This window comes from Papio anubis, chromosome 8, assembly GCF_008728515.1.
Source record: "Papio anubis isolate 15944 chromosome 8, Panubis1.0, whole genome shotgun sequence".
NCBI classification, from domain to species: domain Eukaryota; kingdom Metazoa; phylum Chordata; class Mammalia; order Primates; family Cercopithecidae; genus Papio; species Papio anubis.
The window spans coordinates 19847699-19872905 of NC_044983.1; the positions used below are offsets into that span (position 1 = coordinate 19847699).

General features: G+C 50.3%; 1 protein-coding gene across 3 annotated transcripts in view; it reads right to left on the reverse strand.

Annotated features, from left to right (window-relative positions):
- Positions 1-25207, reverse strand: part of GFRA2 (GDNF family receptor alpha 2) — a 97600-nt gene that overhangs the window by 54895 nt on the left and 17498 nt on the right. For all 3 annotated transcript variants that reach the window (XM_021942096.2, XM_021942094.2, XM_021942095.2), the window contains one exon: positions 1898-2252. In XM_021942096.2, coding sequence (XP_021797788.2) covers positions 1898-2252 — 355 coding nt within the window. The remainder of the gene's footprint in view (positions 1-1897; positions 2253-25207) is intronic.

Below are 25207 nucleotides of genomic sequence, written 5' to 3' on the forward strand. Positions count from 1 at the left end.
AACACAACAGGCAATCTATAAACACCTGCACCCACTTCTATCCCCATTTCTCCAGCAGCCTCCCCCTCACTCCCATCATGGCCCACTCTACCTGTGCCCAACACCTGCAGCTCCCCAGAGCCCACGTCCTCTCCCACTTCCACCCCGTGGAAAAGCCATGCTTTTCCAACAGGCTTCTTCCCTGGCTTTCTCCTTCTTGTTTCCCAAGGCTCAGCTCAAGGCCCCCTCCCCTCCCCGGGACACGCAGGATGTGCCAGATGCCCCTCTCCTGTGCTCTCTCCTCTGGGAGCCCACAGCCTCATCCCACTGAATTGGGATCACCTCTTCCTTTGTCTGTTTCCCCTGTATCCTCAGGCCTTAGGATCAAGAAATGCACACAACAGCATCTCAATACATACTTAGCAAACAAAAAGGACAAACATGAGAATTACATAAAGCCAAATTTCAACTTAGTATAACCATGCACCCCCCTCCAAAAAAAAAACTACCTTCCTAATAATGAGGCTACACTTGTTAAGCACTAACTGTATTCCAGGCTCTGTGCTGAGCTTTGGACACACGTTATGTCATCTAATGTTCACAATAACCCTGTGATGTGAGTATTTTCATCCCTGTTTCATAGGTGAAGGGACAGAAGGTCAGGAAAATATTATAAACTTGCTCAAGATTACACAGCTAATGAGCGGTAAAGTCAGGATTCAAAACTAGTACTGTCCGACTCCAGGACCCATTCCTCACCCCATCCCATTCCTCACTCATATGATCCATTGAGACTGGATTATATCTCAATACAGAGTGAGCTGCCTCTTTGTTTTATGAGAGCACCCTTCCTGATAGCCACGTGACATATGTTGGGATATTAGGCAGAAACTTTCTTTAGAAGTGGGACTAAATTGTCTAAAGGCCATATATGTATATATGTACCTGTGTGTGTGTGTATATATACGTGTGTGTGTGTGTACATATATATATATATATATATATATATATGAGAGAGAGAGAGAGACAGTTCACTCTGTATTCAGGTCCGATCCAGTCTAGTGTCGGGGTGAGGAATGGGTCCTGGAGTCGGACAGTCCTGGCTTTGAATCCTGACTTTACCATTCATTAGCTGTGTAACCTTGAGCAAGTTTACAAAATTTTCCTGACCTTCTGTCCCTTCACCTATAAAACAGGAGTAAAAATACCCAAGTCACAGGGTTATTGTGAACATGAGATGACATAACGTATGTCCAAAGCTTAGTGCAGAGCCTAGAATACAGTAAGTGCTTAACCAGTGTAGGCTCATTATTAGGAAGGTAGTTTTGGAGGGATGCATGGTTATACTGAGCTGAAATTTAGCTCTATATTATATATATATATATAAGTATATATGTGTGTGTGTATACATGTATGTGTCTAAATATACACACACACACACACACAAACACATATATATGTAGAGACTGAGTCTTGCTATGTTGCCCAGGATGGTCTCAAACTCCTGGCCTCAAGTGATCCTCCAGCCTCAGCCTTCTGAGTTGCTGGGATTACAGGCATGAGCCACTGCACCCAAAGGTCTCTTATTCCAAGGCTCAAGGAGTCTATGGTTTTCAATTACAAGCTCCTTGGGTTGTTCGTTTTGGTTTCCCCAGCTGAGCCAAGAGTAAGCAAAAGATAAACCTGTTCTGAGTGAATGAATGAACGAATGAATAAAGTAGATGGATGGATGCATGGATGAATGAAATGGAAAATTCACTTTGCACATGTCCAAGTCAGTTTTACCCTTTTTGACACCCTTTCTGCTGGACTCAGAGTCATAATTCGATGCACCCCAAGGAATGCAGAAAAAGGAAAACACAGCCCAGCAATGCAAGCCCCCTCCCGCCAGCACCCCCGGGGCTGCCGCGGCACTCACCGGCACAGGTGGTCAGTCCGGCACACACCGCGCAGGTCCAGGCAGTTGGGCTTCTCCTTGTCCTCGTAGGAGCAGCTGGGCAGGATGGTTTGCCGGCGGCGCTCAGCACATGCCTGATCTTGGCAGGAGCAGAAGAGCATGCGGTAGGTGTACTCGCTGGGCACCCGGTCAAAGAACTGGCGCAGGGCCTTGTGGCACTTGCGGCGGTTGCAGCGCTCGGTGGGCGAGATCTCGCGGTTGCAGATGGAGATGTAGGAGGAGCGCAGCTTCTTGCAGTTGTCGTTCAGGTTGCAGGCCTTGGCAGCATCCAGGCAATGGTTGCTCTTGGCGCTGACCACCGGGTCTGCCCCTGTCCCTGGAGGAGGAACAGGAGTGCAGGTCAGAGGCCGCACAAGCATGAGGAGGACGCAGCTGCCCCCTTGCTGGGAGATGTCTCCCAGTACTCAATATGCTTCCATGTGCCCGCTCTGTGCCTCAGTTTCCCCCTCTGTGAAATGGGGATCATTTCACAGGACCTACCTCCTAAAGCTGTGGTGGAGTAAAGGAGTTAATACACAGGTTGAGGGAGTGCTTAGGAAGCGCCTGGTGCAGGGTGAGCTATACCATGGCAATCTAGGACAATAGTAGACTTAAAACTCCTCACAAGCCTAAAAGGCAAGCAACTAGGTGTGTATGGCCCTGTTTACAAATACGGGAAATAAAGTGACTGGCTCAGCGTCATACAATGGAGGGGGCCCCTATGCACCCACCAGCAGCACACTGGCATTTGGGGTCAGACAATGCTCATGATGGGATCGTCAGCAGCCTGGGTGCAGACAGCACACACATGCCCTCCTGAGGCATTCTGGTGAGAGCCAGATGGGAGATCACCTCATTCAACCTTGTCATTTTACAGATAAGGAAACTGAAGCACTGTGTGGGCAAGGGGCCTGCCCAAGGTTGCCCAGCACAGGAACCCAAGTCACACCCAGAAGTGCAGTTATGCCAGCGAGAACCTTCGATGTAAGCTCCTCATCCACTCTTCATCCACCCTACAAATGCTTTCCAGTATTTCCTGAGCACCACTCTCTCCACGCAAGGTGCCTCACTCGGAGTAAGGCAGGCTCAGGCCATGCGTCCCTCTCACATGGGCCAGGCGACTGAGCACTTCCAGCACACAGTTCCTGGTGTTCTAATCACTTGCCCATTAAAGATTGATCAGGTCCTACCTCTGCACAGCCCTCTGCCGGGTGCCATGTTAGATATAAAAGTGCAAGAGGAGGGCCCACTCTGGAAAAGCACACAACTCCAGCCAGCAAACCAAGAGGCAGAACAGCACAATGGCCAAGGCTGGCGGTGTTCTAGAGGTCAGCCATCGGCATTCAGCTCCTGGCCCTGATACTTACTGGCTGTGTGACCTGGGACAAATGGCTGAACCTTTGCCTCAGTTTCCTTGTCTGCAAATTGGTATCTACCACACAGGGCCTTCGTGAGCAAGAATGAGATGGCTCATTTTTTTCTCTCTCCCCTACATCATGATTTTGCTGTCTTCTAGACCATTCCCATCAGCTATTACATCACCCATCTTCAATTAAAAAAAGATCTCCTCGTGACCATAGCCCTCTTAAGCTACCACTCCATTTTTCTGCTCCCCTTTAAAGCAAAACCCCTCAATCGAGTTGTCTACACCAGCTGTCCCCTGCTCTCCTCTCATTCTCTCTTGGACCCGCTTCAGCTGGACATTTGGCCCCATCTGTCTGATGGATGCTCGGGAATCCACGGGCCTCATCTCCCTCAGCCCATCGGCAGCACTGGACACAGCCGATTCCTCCCTCCTGCCTCCTTCCACTCTCTGCCCGGCTCCCTGCCACCTCCCCACAGTCTCCTGCTCAGCGGGCTTTGCTGGTCCCATCTTCCATACCCAGGACTCAGCCTCCTTTTCTCTACATGTATCTTCTCCCTAGGACTCTCGGCTCATCTCATGGCCTGAAACACCATCACTGTGCTTCCAACCCCCAGATTTATACCACTGGATGAGACCTCTTCCCTGAGCCCCAGACTCATCTGTCTAACTGCCAACTCAACACTTCCAGCTGCAAGCCTAATACCCAAATCTCACCCTTAACACATCCAAACCCAACCTCATATTTCCCTCCAAAACCTAGAGCTTCCCTCCACCTCTGACAGCCTTCCTCATCCTGCTGGAAACAACTGCATCCTTCCAGTTGCCAGCGCCAAAACTCCAGGCGCCTCCTTGACTCCTCTCTCATTCACACACTGCCAAACCCTGGCAGCTATACCTTCAAAATACAACCAGAATCCAGCCACTTCTCACCACCGCCACTGCTGCCACCTGGATCCGAGCCACTGACACTGTGCCTGTTAACAGCCTCCTTCTCCCAGCCTCCTGCTCTGCCCTGTGCCCCCATACCCCACCCCATGACAATCTTCTCTCATCACAGCAGCTGGAGAGAACCTTCCAGAACCTACAGCAGACAGCCATCGCTCCTAGGCTCCAAAACCCCCCATAGATTCTCCAGCTCATTCGGGGACTTCAGCATGGCCTACACACCTCTATATGTGTGCTGTCTGATTTGCTGTGGCAGAACAATTTGTGCTTTCTGAAATGCTGTCCGCTCACCACACACGGCTGCTGAACCTGAAATGTGTCTAGGGCATTTCACATGTTCACACAAGACCTTGAAACACACACCAGATTTTTAAAATGTAGTAAGAAAAAAATAATGTAGACTGGGCACAGTGGCTCACGCCTATAATCCCAGCACTTTGAGAGGCCGAGGCAGGCAGATCATCTGAGGTCAGGAGTTTGAGGCCAGCCTGACCAACATGGTAAAACCCCGTCTCTATTAAAAATACAAAAATTAGCCGGGCATGGTGACACGTCGTAGACTACACCCAGCTACATGGGAGACTGAGGCAAGAGAATCACTTGAATCGCTTGAACCCAGGAGGCAGAGGTTGCAGTGAGCCAAGAGCACACCACTGCATTCCAGCGTGGGCAACAAAGGGAGATGCTGTCTCAAAAAAAAAAAAGAAAGAAAGAAAAGAAAAGAAAAGAAAGAAAAAAATAATGTAAAGTATCTCATAATTTTTTACTTCGATTACACATCGAAGGGGTATTTTTGATCTATGATGTTAAACAAATGTAGTAATAAAAATAATTTCACCTGTTTCTTTTTTGTGATTACAAGCAAATGTAGAATTATATATGTGATACATATCATATGTCCATCAGCCAGCAAGGCTGTATATGGCCTCACCTCCTATTCCTTTCTCCCAGCTCATTTCACTCCATTCCAGGCAACCCAGCCTCCTGGATATTCCTGGAACACTCCCAACATGGCCTGGCCACAGGGCCTTTGCACTTACTCTCCCCTTGGCCTGGAAGTCTCTCCCTTCCAACCACAGCCATACAACCACTCTCCTCATCTACTTCAAGACTCTGTTCAAATGTTATCTAATATGTGAGTCCTTCCTGACCACCCCACACATAGTAACAACACCCCATGCACATTCCATGTACCCGCTACTCTGACCTGTTTTTCCCACAGCACTCATCACTATCTGCCATGGTATGTACTCACTAATTTGTTTGTTTGCATCAAATACAAGCTCCAGGAAGGCAGGGCTGTGCTCAGTGCTGTGTCCCTAGTACCCAGTGTTTGACACGCAGGTGCTATACAATAGGTATTTAAGGGGTGATGGAATAAGTGTATTTAGGCCAGTGTCTATTTTACAACAAGTGCTCAAAAAATGTTGACTAATATTATTAAGCAAGGAAAATGGTACAGAGTAGACAACAGTGATCAACACAGGACCATGTGGGGCCCAGCCCAGACGTGAAACTTGGGGGATAATCAACGAAGACTAAGCCATTCACCATGATCTTGGCTCACTGCAACCTCTGCCTCCCAGGTTCAAGTGATTCTCCTGCCTCTGCCTCTGCCTCTTGAGTAGCTTGGATTACAGGGACCTGCCATCACGCCCGGCTAATTTTTCTATTTTTAGAAGAGATGGGGTTTCACCATGTTGGCCAGACTGGTCTTGAACTCATGACCTCAGGTGATCCACCCACCTCGGCCTCCCAAAGTGCTGGGATTACAGGCATGAGCCACTGCGCCTGGCCAACAATAGCCCTTTAAAGGCAGAAAGAGAAAAGTGCCCTCTCTTCTTGTTGTAAAAATAAAAGAGGGGAGGGTACATCCAGACAAAAGAATCTTATTCTGTGATAAAAGGAAATGAGCTATCAAATCATGAAAGGACATGAAGGAAACTTACATGAAAGGAGACATATATCACACCCTATGATTCTAACGGTATGACACTCTGAAAAAGGGAAAACAGAGAGATCAGTGGCTCCCAGGAGTCGGTGGGGAGGGGAGGAGGAAGAGGCAGACATGGAGCATTTTTAGGGCAATGAAACCACTCTGTATGATACTGTAATGGAGGATGCATGCCATTAGACATTTGTCCAAACCCAAAGTATGTATGACACCAAGAGGAACTCTAATGTAAACTCTAGGCATTGCCTCATAATGATGTGTCAATGTAGGTTCAAGAATTGTAACAAATGCCTCCCTCTATAGAGGGATACTGATAGCTGGGGAGGCTGTGCCTGGGGAGGAGTAGCGGGTAGATGGAAACTCTGTACCTTCCTCTCAACTTTGCTATGAACCTAAAACCACTCTTAAAGACATAAGCCTTTAAAAAAAAAAAGAAGTAGGCTAGGAGAAATTAAGGCAGAAAGAGAATCAAAAGAAATGATTGTTTTCCCAATCAATCCATTAATATATAGTTAATGAGGATCTACTATGTGCCAGGCACTTCCTCAGACGCTAAGCCTGCAACCCTGCCAGAGACACAGCTAGGGACGGAGGACCAGCCCATGCCAATGTGAGTTCTGTGTCAGGGGAAGTCAGGTGCAGAGAGAAAACCCTCCTGTCCAGACCCAGGGTGGCAGGGGGTGGGTCCTGGAAGCAGTGATATCTCTGCTGAAATCTACAGGAGGACTCAGAGGAAGTGAAGACAGCAAGAAAAGGATCCCAGGCACAGAGGGGAGCAGGGGCAACCGCTGGGAGGAACTGCAAGCAATTCAATATGACTGAACATGGAAACCAAGGCAAGGACTGCCAAGACAAGGGCCTTCAGCCACGTTGGGGCATGTGGCCTCTCAGACAATTCCTTGAGCTGCTACCAAACCATTCTGCCCAGGCCAGAAGGACCCCAGGATCCCTGTCAACACTAGGGCTATTGTGGGGACACTGCCTCTAAGGGTCAGGTTCTGCCAAGCCAGCCGTGGGATGCACCTGTCAGAGGCTGGCTGGCTGCTGGCTGGAGGAGTGGAGCGGCCTGGGGCCAAGGTGGAGGAGAGACAACAGGAGGGACCCCAGAGAGGAGGTTAGCAACTGCAAGCGGAATGGCAGCTAATTTAGGACTGCGGCTGCCCCCAGGTTCCCCAGGTGCTCCGTTCCCACTCCTCTCAGCAGGTTCCTGAGCTAATGCTGGTGTAATTATAGCCTCCGTGGCTTCCATTTGGAGCTTGAATAGTGAAAGCTTTTGCTAGGGGGCAGAACATGTAAACTCCTGGGCAAAAACTTGGTAAATTTCCTAGGAAAAAAAAAAAAACGAGAAACGCAGCTCCTACCTGGTTACCAGGAAGATGCCCCCTCTAATCCTCCTGGCAGGAACTGGGTTCAAGTGGGCCGGATGATGGGAGAAAGGCCCCCAGGAGCGGGCCTGGGCTCTGAGGCTCTGCCAAGCACCTCGCCAATGAGGCAGCCTGCACTGCGTTTTCATCATGAGGGAGATGGTGGGGTCAGAGCTCGGCACAGGGACAGCCACTGCCATCTGCAGCAGGCTAACTGGATGCACACCCCTTCTGACACAGTCACTGCCCTGCCATCCACCCTAAGGCTCCTGTCCCTCCTGTTGGGAAGGTGAGTCCCCACTGGGAAGAAGGAGGTAGGGGATTCTAAACACAAACCTCACCTACCAAGACCCCTCACAATCCTTGCCTGGCACGGGGGCTACAGCCCCTGAACTAAAATGTGCAAAGGGTGGGGAATGGGGATTCAGGAAACCCAGCCCCTTCCGTCTCCCTGCCCCTATCCCCTGCACTGAGAGCTGAGACCACACAAGACCTGAGAGAGATTCGGGAGCTAGAAATTGATCCCAGGCCTGGGCTGGCCCTGGAGAGCCTGAACTCAACACGTGCTCCAGCGCCAGCCCTGGTGGGTCTCCCAGGCCGGCTGAGAACAGCCTTGATGGCCAAGGAGTAAATGGTAAACAGCTGCCCAAGGGAGAGGGAGGAGGGATTTAACAACACTTGGCCTTCTCCAAAACCTCAGTTAAGTCATCCTCCCAGCCCTCGGCTCCTGGCCCTGGGGGACACTCTAGCTTCTTCATCTCCTCCCCTCCTCCTCCCTGGGTAAGGGCCAGGCCGGGGGAGCGCAGCCAGCCAGGGAGCACAGCCAGCAGCAGAGGGGCAGGCCAGCTGGGGGATGCACAACCAGAGGCTGCAGCTCAGCCTCCCCAATAGCCCTGCCCCAGCCACACCCAGCCCAGCCTCTCCTGTTAATTCCTGGGGTGCTGCCCTGAGCCAAGAGTCCATCTGTACCACTGAGCTGTGGTTCCAGACAGTGGAACTCCCTATCCCCAGCAGGCAAGCATATGAGTGCTCTTTAAACTCATATTCTTTAAATATGTATTTAACTTTTATATTGAGATAGGTTTACCAAACTTCAGTTTCCTATCTTGTTTTGGTCATATTAACAGTACCACCTCTACTACTGACGTTTAATTAATTTTTTCTTTAAATTCCTTAATGCTTTTTTTTTTTTAAGACGGAGTTTCACTTTGTCACCCACTAGAGTGCAGTGGCATGATCTCAGCTCACTGCAGCTTCTGCCTCCCAGGTTCAAGCGATTCTCCCGCCTCAGCCTCCTCAGAGTAGCTGGGATTACAGGCACCTGCCACCACACCCGGCTAATTATTTTTTGTATTTTTTAGTAGAGACGGGTTTTGCCATGTTGGCCAGGATCGTCTCAAACTCCCGGCCTCAGGTGATCCGCCCGCTTTGGCCTCCCCAAACGCTGGGATTACAGGCATGAGCCACCACACTGGGCCTAAATCCCTTAATTCTTAAATAATGAATCTGTTTAAATCCTTACTGACTCACCTTTTACATTTTTCAATACCTATCTAGATTTATCCTAAATGATAACACCTACATTGGTTCTGAAATTTTCTAACACATTAGAATGCAATAAAGATAAAAATACGTATTCGTCGGCCCCATCTCCCATTCTAGCAGTGGTGCGCAATGCACTCAGAGGAGGAAGTCACTGGTTTAGAGAAAAGGCGCTTGACCTCTGGTGCATTTGTGACTCACAGGCCCCACTGAGTCAGGAGCTCTGTGGCTAGCACCCGGGCATCTGGATTTCACAAGTTCCTTGTGATTCTGAGGCCACCTTCCAAAGACTGAGAACCAATGCTTAGGGGAGGCGCAGGGCTGCCCTTGGCCCACTCCCCAAACACACACACACACCTCACCCAACACACACACCTCACCCAACACACAATTTAGCAAACCCACCCTTCACAGAAGATGGTCTTTGGCCAGCTATTGTCACCTAAGCACACCCCCCAGCGGTTTCATCCCCCTCTGCCACCTCCCGACAGAGAGGATCTTTAAGGTAGACCTTCCAATAACAAATGAGCCTGTGGGCAGAAAGGAGGGGCTCCAAATCCTGTAAAGCTTCCCAGACAATGAGGACCCAGGTGTTTTAACCACCCTTCCTGCCTCCCAGGAAACTGCCCCTCATCCCATTTGTAGCTGCAGTGTCTGTCCCTGAGCCCATCCTTGGCCCCTGGGCCAAGATGTAGAGCTCTACTACTTAAATAGGGGTTAAAGAACATGGTTCCTAATTCTGTCTCTGCTTCTCCAAGCTGAAGAAGACCCTAGGTAAATCTTTGTGCCTCTCTCGGTCTCATTACTTTTTTTTTTTTTTTTTTTTTTTTGAGACGGAGTCTTGCTCTGTCTCCCAGGCTGGAGTGCAGTGGCGCCATCACGGCTCATTGCAATCTCCGCCTCCTGGGTTCACGCCATTCTCCTGCCTCAGCCTCCCAAGTAGCTGGGACTACAGGTGCCTGCCACCATGCCCAGCTATTTTTTTGTATTTTTAGTAGAGATGGGGTTTCACCGCGTTAGCCAGGATGGTCTCGATCTCCTGACCACATGATCCGCTCGCCTCAGCCTCCCAAAGTGCTGGGATTACAGGCGTGAGCCACCGCGCCCGGCCTCGGTCTCATTTCTTTACCTGAATAATGACGGGTTTTGAACTGCATAATCCCTTACATTTTGTGCCTCTCCCACTTGCCCACCCAACGCACCAGTGCGAGATTCGGAGGGATGGAGGGCCAGGGAAAGCCCTGCTGTCTCACCTCGTTCCTTCAAGCCGGAGCCACAGGTCCACCGTGGCAGGCTAAAAGGAGCCTACTCTGGTACTGTGCAAACTCAACAGCATGTGTGTACACCAAAGAACACACACACACACACACACACACACACAGACACCCAACAATACCCACCTCTCCCAGAGTAGAACCTGAGTCCCTGCATTAGTAACCGGTCAACAAATATTTTCATACACCAACTACATGCCAGGCCCTAAAATCCAGCTATGTGCAGGAAAGAAAGAATCTTCCCTCTCCTGCAGCTTTCACTCTAGTGAGGGAAAGACTGATAGTAAACACATAAATACATAAATAAGGTCGGCCGCAGTGCCTCACACCTGTAACCCCAACGCTTTGGGAGGCCGAGGCGGGCGGATCACTGAGGCCAGGAGTTACAGCCTGGCCAACACGGCAAAACCCCATCTCTACTAAAACCACAAAAATGAGTTGGGAGTGGTGGCGTGAACCTGTAATCCCTGCTACTCGGGAGGCTGAGGCAGGAGGATGGCTTGAACCCAGGAGGCAGAGGTTGCAGAGAGGCAAAATCGCACCATTGCAACTCCAACCTGGGCGACAGAGTGAGGCTCAGGCTCAAAAAAAGAAAGAAAGAGAGAGGAAAACAGGGAAAAAGAGAGAGACAGAGAGAGAAGAAGAAGGAGGAGGAGAAGGAGGAGGAGGAAAGGAAGGGAGGGACAACAGGCAGGCAGGGAGGGAGGGAGGGTGGGAGGGAGGAAGGAAGGAAATTTAAAGAAAGCAAAATAAGGGAATTTAAAAGAGAATGACCAGCTGGGCACAGTGGTTCAGGCCTATAACCCCAGTACTTTGGGAGGCTGAGGTACGTGGATCAGTGGAAGCCAGGAATTCAAGACCAGCCTGGCCAAGAGAGTAAAACCCCATCTCTACTAAAAATACAAACATTAGCCGAGTGTGGTGGCAGGTGCCTGTAATCCCAGCTACTCCGGAGGCTGAAGCAGGAGAATCGCTTGAACCTGGGAGGCAGAGGTTGCCGTGAGCCGAGATCGCGCCACTGCACTCCAGCCTGGGAGACAAAGCAAGACTGTGTCTCAAAAAAAAAAGAAAAAGAATGACCAGGGAATGAGGGAGGGCCTTTCCGAAGAGATGACATCAAGTTGAGGTAGAATGACTAAAATGACGGGCAGTAATGGACCACACACACAAAAACATGGAAAGGGAATTCCAAGCAAAAGGAGGAGCAAGCACAAAGGTCCTGAGACAGCTATGAGCTTGGCACATTCCTAGTCAAAACGAAGGGTAAGGTTGCCGGAGCTTCCCAGAGGAGGCAGAAGTTAGAGGAAGTAGAAGTCAGAGGGACAGTCAGGAGAGACCTTGGGGAGCAGGTAAGAATTTCAGATTTTATTCTAAAATGCAAAGCGCTGGAGAGCATTAAGGAGGAAGGCGCATGATCTCATTCACTGACACATGGAACTGAGGGTATATCTGAGGGTGGCAGGCAGAAAAGGAGACCAGTCACAGGCTATTGCAGTAGCAGGAAGCTAGTGGAGGCTGGGGTGGGGTGGTGACTGCAGAGAGGGCAAAAGGTGAGCCCGTTCTGCATATAATTTAGAGATAAAGCCAACAGGATTGCTTATATTTTGAGTGGGAGGAGAGAGAGAAATCAAGAAAACCTCTTGGGTTTTTCGCCTGAGCACCAAGTAGATGGAGATATCATCTCACGAACAAGGAAAGACTTGGAAAGAAGAGAGGCAGAATGAAATGGACCATTCTGTTTTTGACTTAAGTTTGAGATGTCTATCAGATGTCGAAGTGGAGATGTTGAATAGGCAGAAGGGTCCACAAGCCAGGAGTTTAGGAAAGAGGTCTGGGCTAAAGACGCAAAACTTGGCATGGTTGACACTGGAGGCTGTAGAAAGTCACATAACTCAGTGAGGCTCCCTAGGTTGGGGATGAGAACAAAGAAGAGGAAGTAAGTCAGGACAGAGCTCCATTATGCTCAATGCAGGCTGGAAAGGAGTGGACCTTCAGCTGGTGGAAAACCAAGAGATGCTGATTTCATGGAAGGCAAGAGTTTCAAAAAGAAGGATAGTCAACTGACACCCCCAAATAATTAGGGGTATAAGGGTGAGCAGAGGGGCAACTCCCAATGAGATGCAGAATAAATAAACTCTCAGCAGGGTTGGAAGGAAGACAGGAAGGGCAGCTAGAGAAAGGGAGGGTCCAGGAGCAGAGACTCCAGGGAGTTGCCCCTAATCCCAGCCCTCCCTGTAGGGTTAAAGCCACCATGACCATCACCTCCACACCTCATGCTGGATGACTGTCATCTCCACACCTCATGCTGGATGAGCATCACCTCCACACTTCATGTTGGATCTCCTCATGGGGCATCCAACCCCAGTCTGCCCTCAAGATCCATTTATTTTTTGCAACAAACACCTACAACCCACTGTGTGGAAAGTAAGGCTGGACTGACGAATAAAACCACCAAGTCTCCTGCCCTCCTGGTGCTCACATTCTAGCTCAGGTGAGAGATCACAAGTAAACAAATGGAAACTTTCCCTTTTGAGTGTGGGGTCCCAGAAAAAGCAGAGACCCTGGTCCAGCAGTGGCTTGTGGGGAAGATGGAGGACCTGGCTGGGCCACTATCAGAGCAAGTGTGCACAGGTTGTGTAACCTCTTTGAGCCTCACTTTCCTTACCTGCAAAACTGAGATAGAATACCTACCTGCCTACACAGAGGACTACGCTAAGAGAAAAAGGGACAATGTGGATGAAAATACCTCTTACAGTTTCCAACCCTTAGTGCACAGGCAATGATGCTTGTTTTAAAAGGTGTCACCTGGCCGGGTGCAGTGGCTCACACCTGTAATTCCAGCACTTTGGGAGGCCGAGGTAGGCAGATCGCTTGAGGCCAGGAATTCGAGACCAGCCTGGCCAACATGGTGAAACCCCATCTCTACTAAAGATATGGAAATTAGCTGGGTGTGATGGTGCGTATCTGTAATCCTAGCTACTCAGGAGGCTGAGGCACAAGAACTGCTTGAACCAGGGAGGTGGAAGTTGCAGTGAGCTGAGGGCTCTCACCACTGTACCCCAGCCTGTGTGACAGCACGAGACTCTGTCTAAACAAAAAAATAAAAATAAAAATAAAGTGTCCCATGGCTGGAAAGGTCCTCCCTCCCATCTCACCTCTCAGGCTACCTTCACATTACACTGCCCTGCTAGGAAAAGAAGACAGTCCCTTGTGCTCCGGCCTCTACACACTATGCTGCAAAAGATAAAACGGTCCCCAGTCTTCCCTTCCATAAGCAAAAGATCTTCAGGGCTTCCTCTGCTCCATCCCAAGCAAGATCTCGGGGCATCTTCCTCCTTCTGGGCCCCTTCACCACCGGGAGTGGGGGCCAAGAGCACCGTAACATCTAGCTGGAAGCAATACATCAGTGTCCCCATCCGCAGGAGCTGACAAGACCAATCCCAGAGCTTTGCCTCCCAGTCCTTTCAGTTGTCAATCAAAGCCCAAGGATCCAATGGGACCTGAACCCTTGTCCCCTACTGCTCTGTAGGTCAGGGTGCTCACCCTCCTCAAATCAGTCCTGGGAAGTCTTAGTCCAAGCTTCCTTATAATCTCAACTTTCTTTCTGAACTTTCCCCTCATTCCCAGCCCCACCATGACACTGGGACCACCCAGCGCTCTCCAGGTGAACCTGCATTTTTGGAAGCAGGTTAACCTGCCAAAAATCAATTTGACGAATGGCAAATACACTGAACATCAATTTGAAATAAAATCAATTTGGAACCTTTCAAATTGCATTTTATAGTTTGTCAAATTTTAACCACACTTAAAATGCTTTCTCCAAGTTCTCAAATTTCACGTTAGTCTTAATTTTGTGGTTCTGACAACTAAAAATTTAAGTTCTATTCTTTCACATTCAAAGGAATTTTTTCAACCACTTTTGAGTGCCCTATTTCTTTTGAATATAGTTTTGGTATTTGGGGTTTTTTTAAATATTTGAGGTTTTTACCATTCTCACACCAATTCCCACAATGATGAGTTGGGTTTAATTTTGTATTTGTAACCATTAAAAACCAAATTTGAGGCATTTCATATTGATGCGATAACCTAAATCTTTCCTCAGCATTTTTTATTTGATGGTGTAGAGAATGGACATAGGATTTGAAGCACCCATCATAAGCTAAACTTTTGTTTACTGATTATGAAATACACTTTTCTCACCATAAGAAGTCCACATGAACTCATGACCCTTAGCTCCCCAAAAGCTGAATATATCTTAAAATACAGCTATGAAGACCATTTGCAAAAATCTTCAAAAGCCATGAAAACCATTAAATGTCAATTTCTAAAACTATGAAAAACAATTCAAAGCCTTAGTTTGGGTAAATCAATGCATTTTGTAAAATCAGTGACTTTGTTATTTAGCATCCTAATTTTGAAAGAAGTGGCCACTGGGCAGCTCATGGATGGCTGTGGGTCTCCTTTCTCCTCATCATTTCTGCCCCATCTGTCCTCCTGGGAAGTTCATGTCATCAGCTGCCCCCACTCCTCTGGAGGCTGTCACTCACCAACCTGCCATTCCGCTCTCTCAGGAATGACCTCACACCTGGCTCACCATCTCCGGTTCATCCCTTCCCAGGCACCATTCCTAGAGGCCTCCACGCAACAGGGACAGTTTGTCTGCACAACACTCTATCCGCCTCTAGTGATCTCCTCCTACCCTTAGCTCCCCATTGCCATAGTCATATCCTTGACCTTGACCTTCATCAACATCCAAATCCCTGTTGAAAGGCTGACATCACACTTCCTAACCTCAGGCCACCCTCTCCTCACCTTCCAGCTCCCTCTCTGGAATTCCCACTCCAGAAAACCCTCAACCTCTCCCAGACCCTGACCCACTGACCCGGCCACTTGCTCTCCCTCACCGTCCCCCTACCCTGTCCTCAGTTCCTCCTTACCCAACCTACATTTCCCAGCCTGCACGCAACACCCTGAGCTCCTCAGCCCCTCTCCTCCTCCTCTCTTCCTCCATCATAGTCAAAAACCAATAACCCCAGTGAAACCCAACCACCCCAACTCCATGCTGGCTCCTGAGCAGCCAAAGGTCACTAGGTAACCACACACACACACACACACACACACACACACACACACACACACATGGGCTAACTGGTCTCACTTTGAAGTCCCAATCTCCAGCTCCAAATGCCTTAAAGCAGCCATTTCTCGCCTTCCCCTGCTTAAGCTAATTACCTTATGTCTTGGTCTGTTTAGGCTGGTATAACAAATATCAGACTGAGTGGCTTATAAATAAATCACAGAAATTTATTTCTCATGGTTCTCAAGACTGAAAAGTCCAAGATCGAGGTGCTGGTGGATTTAGTGTCTGGTGAGGGCTCAATTGCTTGTTCACAGACAGCCGTCTTCTGGCCGTGTCCTCCTCACCTGTCAGAAGGGGCAAGTGAGCTCTCCGGGGTCTCCTTTGGAAGGACACTAATTCCATTCATAAGGGCTCCACTCTCATGTTCTAATCACCTCCCGAAGGCCTCACTTCCTAAAACCCTTGCTTTGGGGTTTAGGATTTCAACCTATAAATTTGTTGGTCAGCAGGACCAAATATTGAGACCATAGCACCTTCACTCGTATTTGATGAGAAAATAGATTTGGACAGAAATGCCCTCGCCTTCTCACCCACCAGTGACCAACCTGTCTCACCTGGACACCCAGCTCTGCCTTCTCTCTGTTGGAAGGACCCAGCTCCAGCCTCGTCAAAGGCTGCCCTGCCATGCGTGCTGGTGCATGCCACAGGGACCCATCCCTCCTCACTTATTGAAGACATCACTCCTGAAATCGCCCCTTCCTGCTTACATCCTTCAATTTCACCCTTTCTCGGGATCTTTCCCAAAAGTTACAAATGTGCCACCATCATTGCTTTTCTCAAGACAGAACAAAACCAAAAGCAAAGCCTTCCCTTGACCACTGCCCAGCCCCCTATTTCACTCCTCCCCTTCCTAGCAAAGCTTGAAAGAGTAGATTTCTGGTTGTTGATTTTACCTGCTCCCTTCACATTTTCTCCTCCATCCTCCCCACATCAACATTTCAACCTCACCCTCCAAGAACGATATTCTACCAAGATCATGGGAAATGGCAGAGGGAACAGCTAGCCAAACGCCTGGGTGGGGTCCTGCCCGTGGGGTCCTCCCTGGGTGGGACCCAGGGAAGCACATGTGGCTGGAACCTTTTATTTTAAGAGTGATGAGAAACCATTGGAGGCATTGAGACAGAGGCTTGCCTCAATGCCTCTGTCGCTGAATCAGAAAGTCACTTCTCTAAACTTCACTGCCTTGACTTCTGGGTTGCATCTGACCAGGCTAACCACTTCCCCTTTCTTTCTTTTTATTTATTTATTCTTTTTTTTTTTTTTTTTTTTTGAGACCTAGTCTAACTCTGTCACCCAGGCTGGAGTGCAGTGGCATGATCACAGCTCACTGCCACCTTGACCTCGCGGGCTCAAGCAATCCTCCCACCTCAGCCTCCCGGGTAGCTAGGACCACCCGCATGTGCCACCATGCCTGCCAGTTTTTGTATATTTTGTAGAGATGGGGTTTTGCTATGTTGCTCAGGTTCGTCTCGAACTCAAGAGATCCGCCTGCCTCAACCTTCCAAAGTGCTGGGATTATAGGTATGAGCCACTACACCTGGCCCACTTCCCCTTTTTTGACACCTCTACTTGTCTTGGCTTCCCTGACACAGCTGACTGATTTCTCCCTCCCTCTCTGGCCCTAGTCTCAGCTGCCTTTGCTAGCTCTTCCTCCTCTACTTGGTGAGACCCAGCCTCGCTCTCTCCTGACTACACACCCTCCCTCCATGACCTCATGGTTCCGTGGCTTTAAACACTATCTATATGCTACTCACTCTCAATCCATGTATCAACCCTGACCTCTCCCCAGAACTCCAGGCCTACATCTAACTGCGTCCTTGGCACTTCCAGGGGGAGATCTAATTGGCATCTCCACCCTAAAACGGCCAACACAGAACTCTTAATTTCTGCCCACTGAACTTCCCAATCTGTTCCTCCCCTCATCTTCTCCATCCTAGTAAATGGCACAAGCAGCATCACTGTTGTTCAAGTCCAAAATATCAAGTTATCCATAAATTCATCCCACTTCCCTTCAACTCCACCTCCAAAATATATTCCAAGCCCATGCATCCTCTCCATCTCACCTACGACCGTCTGCAGCAACCTCCTAACTGATCTCCCTGGCTCCACTCTGCTCTGTGCCCACCCCCATGATCCATCCTCCAGAGTGCAAGAGTCATCTTTTCAAACACATAGATCATACTGTGCTAGTCAACTGCCTCAATGCCTCCAATGGTTTCTCACCACCCAGCCACATGTGCTTCCCTGAGCCCCACCCTCCACAGGCAGGACCCCACCCAGGCATTTGGCTAGCTGTTCCCTCTGCCATTTCCCTGATCTTCCCATGGCTGGATCCTTCCTGTGAGTCAGATTTTGGCGTTCCCAGTCACCTCTGTCCCATCACGCTATTTTTAATTCTCAGCTTGGCATTCTTCACTATCTCACATGTCTTGTTAATTTGTTTGTTGGCTTGTTTTCTATTCTTCTCTGTCTCCAGTTAATAGAAGAACATAAACTCCATACGAGCAGCACCCGCCCGTGTTGTTCGCTGATGTATCCTCAGCACCTCGAACAAGGCAAGGCCCACAGAGGGTGCTCAGTGAATATCTGGGGATAAATTCACACACCTTCCTTCTGAGCCTAAGCTCCGAGTTACCTCGGAACCCTCCAGACACAGGAGGCCCCAAACACACGAACCAAGTGCACTCCACTCATTTCTGTTGCTGATCAGGCAAAGATGGCCTCCCTTTTTCTAATGCCCCTCCCTGTTCACCCTTGAGCCCTCTTTCCACGGCTCCCCTAAGAGGATGAACAGGGGGCTGGGGAGTCATTGCTCTGATAGTCAGAGCTGATACTGTTCTGAGCCACTCTGGCCCCTCCCTCCCTGTCCCTTCTTCCCTTCCTTCCCTATCCCTTCAGACAGAAGGCTACTGCCAAAAACCCACAGCCACTCCCACACACACTGACATGCAAACACACACCACACCACACACACACACAACACCCCATACACTACCCCATACGCACCTACAAACACACCCACACATACCACACACTATATACACTACCCCATACACATGTACACACATCACACACACACCCCATACACTACCCCATACACACACACACTATATACACTACCCCATACACATGTACACATACACACCTATACACACCACACACACTATATACGCTACCCCATACACATATACACACACCACACACACAACACACTATACACTACCCCATACACACGTACACACCACACACCACACCCCATACACTACTCCATACACACTAACACACACACCACACACACGACACCCCATACACTACCCCATACACTCCTACACACATGCCATATACACCACACACACACTATATACACTACCCCCATACACACCCCACACACACACCATACACTACCCCCATATTAATAGTCATTACCTATACACATACCACATACACCACACTCCATATGCTATCCCATAATCCGCACACACACACCACACACACGATACCCCATATACTACCCCATACACACATACACACACACACCACCACACACACCATACACTACCCCATACACATGTACACACACACACCACACACAAAACACACCATACACTACCCCATACACACGTACACACACACACCACACACAAAACACACCATACACTACCCCATACACACGTACACACACACACCACACACAAAACACACCATACACTACCCCATACACTTCTACACACACACTACACACACTACACTACCCCATACACACGTACACACACCTATACACAAACCACACCCCATATGCTACCCCATACACACCTACACACACACACCATATACTACCCCATACACACGTACACACACACCTATACACACATCACACCCCATACGCTACCTCACACATACCTACACACATAAATCTACATACACACACCACACACACCCCATATACCTCACACACCTACACACACCACACACAACACCCCATACACTACCTCACACACACCACATGTACCACACCACACACCTACACACACACCACCCCACATATACATCACCCTACACACACCTACATACACACCATACACCACACACACATCCCATACACTACCCCATATACGCCTGCACCCCATGCACACCTACACATGCCATACACACAACACCCCATACACTACCCCATACACACCTACACACACACCATGCACACCTATAAACACATGACCCCACACATAAACCAATTTAATGCGACTTCCATATACCATAGACAATACCACACACACAACACCGCATACACTACCTCACACACACCACCCCACACACACTCTAGACACATATTACACATACATACCACACTTCGCACACTACTGCATACACACCTACACACACCCCTACACACACACCACTACACACAACACCCCATACATTACCCTATACACATATACACACAACACACACACAACACCCCACACATACATCACCCCCACACACCACACAGACCACACATAACACCCCATACATTACCCTATACACATCTACACACACCCTTACACACACCACACACCTACACACACCACCCCACACATACACCACCCCACACACCAACATACATGCACACACCTACACACACACCACCCCACACACACTCTATGTACACACCATACACAACACCCTATACACTACCTCACACCCACACACCACCCCACACACACCTACACACACTACACATACACACCACATACACAACAGCCCATACGCTACCCCATACACACCTACACACACACCTATGCACACACCATCCTACACATACACCACCCCACACATACTTACATACACCACACAACCCACACACTACCTCATAAACACCTACACATTACCCCACACATATACCACTCCACACACCACACACACCCACGCACACACCTCGTACACTACCTGATACCTACACAATACACCACCCCACACACACACCACCCCACACACACACGCAACACATACAACACCCCATACACTACCTCATACACACCTACATACACACCACCTCACACCTACACACTACACACACAACACCCCATACACTACGTTACACACACCTACACACACACACCACCATACATACACACCACCCCATATTACTTCATACACACCCCTGGTACACACACAAACTGCCCACCCACACACTCCACACACACCTCATGAACATCACACCTATGCACACCCTGTCCCACACACACATCACACACACCAGCACACATACGTTACCCCACATCCACACATGCTAACACATACCTACACACACAAACACCTACACACACTCCACCACTGACACACATTACCTCTAAACACATACTACATACCACAACCTACATACACCAACACATACATTACACACACACTGCCATGCACAGTACCACCACACACACATCACAGGCACTCCATACACTATCTCACACACACCCCACGCACACCACTACAGACACACACACACCACCTCACACCACATACACGCATCACGTATACACACACACCACCACACACACATCACCGCCTACACATATCACCATGCCCACACACACACACTCCACCTCACACACATCACATACACACACCACCACACACACACACACCACTGCCTATACATATCTACCGACTCCACACACACACACACACACCCCACCTCACACACACACACCCCATGCATATGCCATGCATACTTACACTCTCCACACACCAGACACACACACGTGTTCCTGTCACACAATGACCCCTCTCCCGCTGTTGCTCGCCGTGCACAGCACGGGGTTACAGGAGCATGCACACACGGGTGGGAGGGGAGTGCCCAGTGCAGGTGCTCACATCCTGTTTTCTGAGCCGGAGCGAGTGCAGTTGATGGCGAAGCCAGGGCGTGCTCAGGGAGCACGGAGCCCCACCAGTGCCGTCTCAGGAGCAGCACCGAGCAGGGGCATCCGGCCAAGAGCTACCCCCCACCCCAGGTGCTGGCGGGGCCTGCCCCACACATGGAAGGAGAAGCAGGCAGGTGGCTCCCTGGACGATGTTATTTGGAGGGTACCAGAAAATACCTTCATCCAAAAAAATCTCACTTCAACCACAGCACCTGAAATACTACCATGAAAGAGGCTTTGGTGGGAGGGGACACTACATTTTGTTCCTCCTGGTCTTTCTCATAGCAATTTCTCACTTGGACACAAAGGCAACCAAAGATGAAGTCACCAACACTCTGCTCACACCTTAGTGCCGGCAAATCCTTCTACCCACTGACAAGAGCCTGAGGTCACTGGCGTTGACAGAGAGAGCGAGCAGACGAAAACAGAAGAGGGAAAATGCCGATCCCTCCAGCTTTGGCCCCTGCAGAAAGGGAAACTGCCTTCCTCCTGGCGGCCCCAAGCACCGTGAGAGCCGCTCAGTCACCTGTCTCCAGCGCCTGACAGTCCACCTCTCCCTGTCCCCACAGCCCCCGCTCTCTTGCACCCCACACCCACTCCCTGGCCATCAGATGAATTCTCCCTGAAAGGGGAGGTGTCGGAGGTGACAGAGCTGCAGCTAAAGCCCAATTTTCGTTGACACTCAGAGCCTCTGACAGCTGTTAGAAGAAGAATGTGATTTTGAAATTTAAATAACACACTTCTGCATTCGGCTCAGGGAGACAACCTGAGGATAAGCAGTTTATCGCCCAAGCCACCGCGAAGGGGGCAGGGAGAGCTGCTGCTCTGCTGTTCTTCCGCTTCTTCCCTGCCCTCAGCCCCGTGCCCCCACCTCATCACAGGGTGGCCTCGGAACGGGGTCTCTGAGAGGCACCAGCCCGACCTGCTGAAACATTAAAGCCTCACCCTGTATTCTTTTGCTCAGCAGCCCAAGGAGAGGAGGGGGTGCCCACACAAAGGCTAGGTCTCCTGCCCCCAGGCCTGGGGTGCACAGACGGAGCCGACCCCAGGAAGGCAAGGGGCTTCCCTAGACACCTGGCCGAGCAAAGCTGGGTCCAATCCTCCCCCAGCCCCCACCAGGCCACAGGGGTGTCTTCCTGGGGACTGACTTTTGAGCCCAGGGATAAGTCTCTCCCCACAACAAGGGCAGACCAACTCCTCCCTAGGGACCCGAGCCCCCTAATCAGGTAGTCATCCTGAGTTCTGCCACGGAGAAGTCCTGGGCTGGAGCACCCCAGAGAGGCCACTGTCCTGTCTGCCACAAGGATCCTTGTTCATTGTCCCGAGCCCCCAAGCTCAAAAGACTTGGGGTTCCTTCATCACCCCAGGCTCGGCCAGACCTCCCAGCCATGATGCCACCAGGAACACCACTCCCACGTCGCACTTTCTCCTCTTGCAAGACTTCCCTGATTTCCCCAGTCATTGCTGGTTGCTGCCTCCCCTGAACTCTTGGGGCAGCACTTGGTCTACACTGCTGCTGAAAACAAGCCACTTAGGGAGTCCCTAAGTGAGTATCTGCCTGTTGCACCACACAGTGAGGACACGGGTCTGATTCTCTTACAGCAGTGGTTGACCATCTCCGGAACACACGAAGCACTCAATATTTACTGAACAAAACATGTTCCTCCGAGGTCTGGCCCCAGCCCTGCCCCAGCCCTGCCCCTGCCCTGCCCTGCCTTGCCCTGCCCCTTCCATGAGCAATTCCTGCACACCTCGGCCAGGATCCGCCCCTTCTCAATGCCCCAGATACTCCTAAGATGTCACACACATGTGACACCTCACAATTGCTTAGCACCTCCCGCAAAGCCATCAGCTCCCTCCGGTCAGCAAACAGTGATACCCTTCGCCAGCACCTAAGGTGCTCCTGTGCCCCGGCACACTGAGTGCCAATGCTTGCAGGGCAGCTGGACTGCTCCATCTTGCAGATAAGAAACACGAGGTTCAGGGGGTCCAGTGAGCTCTCACAGTACGGTAAGGCCAGGATTCAAAACGAGGACTAGCCGGTCTCAAAGTCCACATTTCAGCCGTGATGCCAAGATCCTCGGTGGCCGTGTATTAGATACAAAGGAAGTGTCACACACACAGAGGACACAGAGGGTGATGGCTGCACAGGACACAGAGACCAACACATACAATCGCACACATGCCCCCAACACGTGGCAGCGAGCACCATGATAAAGGACAAAGTGCTGTGGCACCAGGGGATGGTGGCGGTCACCTCTCAGAGGCTGTATGCAAGGCTTCTTGGCAAGGCGTAGCGTTTGAGTGCTAGTTCCCTCTTCTCCTGAGCCTGCCCTCCAACAAGGACCACAGGAGCATCTAACGAGAACATCCCTGGCCCTCTCCAGGCTCCAACCAAGCAAGATGGCCCACCCCAGATGCATGCTGGCCAACCATGGTAGACAATGCCATCTCTTCCATCTTCAGTCCACAAAGGCCACTGAGCCCAGGCCACTCACCAGCCTCTATCTGTCCCTGTCACAGCACAGCACGTGATGGCCATCCCCACCCAAGACTCCCTCTGAGCCTCAGGGGCCCATTGCTCTGTGGAAATCACCTGATCACCTTTACTCCAGTCACCACCAAGCACTATCCCAGCATGAAACGCGGCCTTGCTTCAGCAAAGGCACACACAGTTTCTAGAATGCCGGGTTCTAAGCTGGCCCAGCCACAACCTGCCATTGGACCTTGGAGAAACCAGTCCATACTAATGTTTTAAAAAGCTAACATAGCTTAGAGCAGCATGCCAGGCTCAGGCCAAGCACTCACCTGCACTATCTCATCTAGTCCTAACAAAAATCCTCAGAGGTAGGTGTTGCCATTGGCCCCAGGCTGGGCAAGAGAACAGGACTGCGGCTTAGAGGAGAAGTGCTTCAGAGGTGGGACGGGGATTGGAATCCCATCGACATGTGTGCCGTCCCTCTGAGCCTCAGTTTCCCCTTCTGTCAGGTGAAGGGGTGGGCCTCCATGATTCCTAAGTTCCCTTCCAGCTTCAGAAAGGATGCCACATGCCCAAGCCTCTAGCCACACTTGCACGGCATGGCCAGACCCCGGAGCCCCTGCCCCTCACAAGAATGCAGACACAGCGCCTGATAACAGCCAAGGCCATCTGCCCACTTCTCCCCGTCCCTTAGGCATGGCCGCAGTATTGGTGAGGACACCTCTGCCCAACCCGCCCAGTCCTCTTCATCACCACTTTGACGTCCACCCACCTCTCTCTAGTTCTACAGGTCCACATCCCTGCTGGCTCCACACCGCCCTTCCAGGTCCTCCTTCCCTCTGCAACCTCTCTCTTCCTGAAAGATCTCTTCTTTCTTTTCCACCTTGGTTCCACCCTCTCCTGCCTCCCCAGGTGAAATCAGCTGGGATTCAGCAGTCACAGGGTCGTGGAGCCTGGGGATGAGGAGGATGCTCCACTTCAGCTCCTCAACCCCTGCACCCACCTAAACAACCTCTGCCTCCACTGAGCACCCCAGGCAGACAGAGGATGACCCACTGCGCCAAGGCTGGCTCAGTCCCTGATGCGCCATGGGCACTTTGCCAACATCCATTCCCACCGAACCCTTTAGGGCATCATATGTCCATCTTACAGACGTAGGCAGCACAGCTCAAAAAGGCCACAGTGAGCCACAAGATCACACACCCCTAAAAGGCCTGGTCAGGATTCGAACCCAGGACTGTCTGGCTCAAGGCCCGCGCTCTTCCAGGCACCTCCCTAAATACTGTCCCACGCTTTCAAGGGCAGTTTGAATTGCTAGAAACAGAACAAAACTC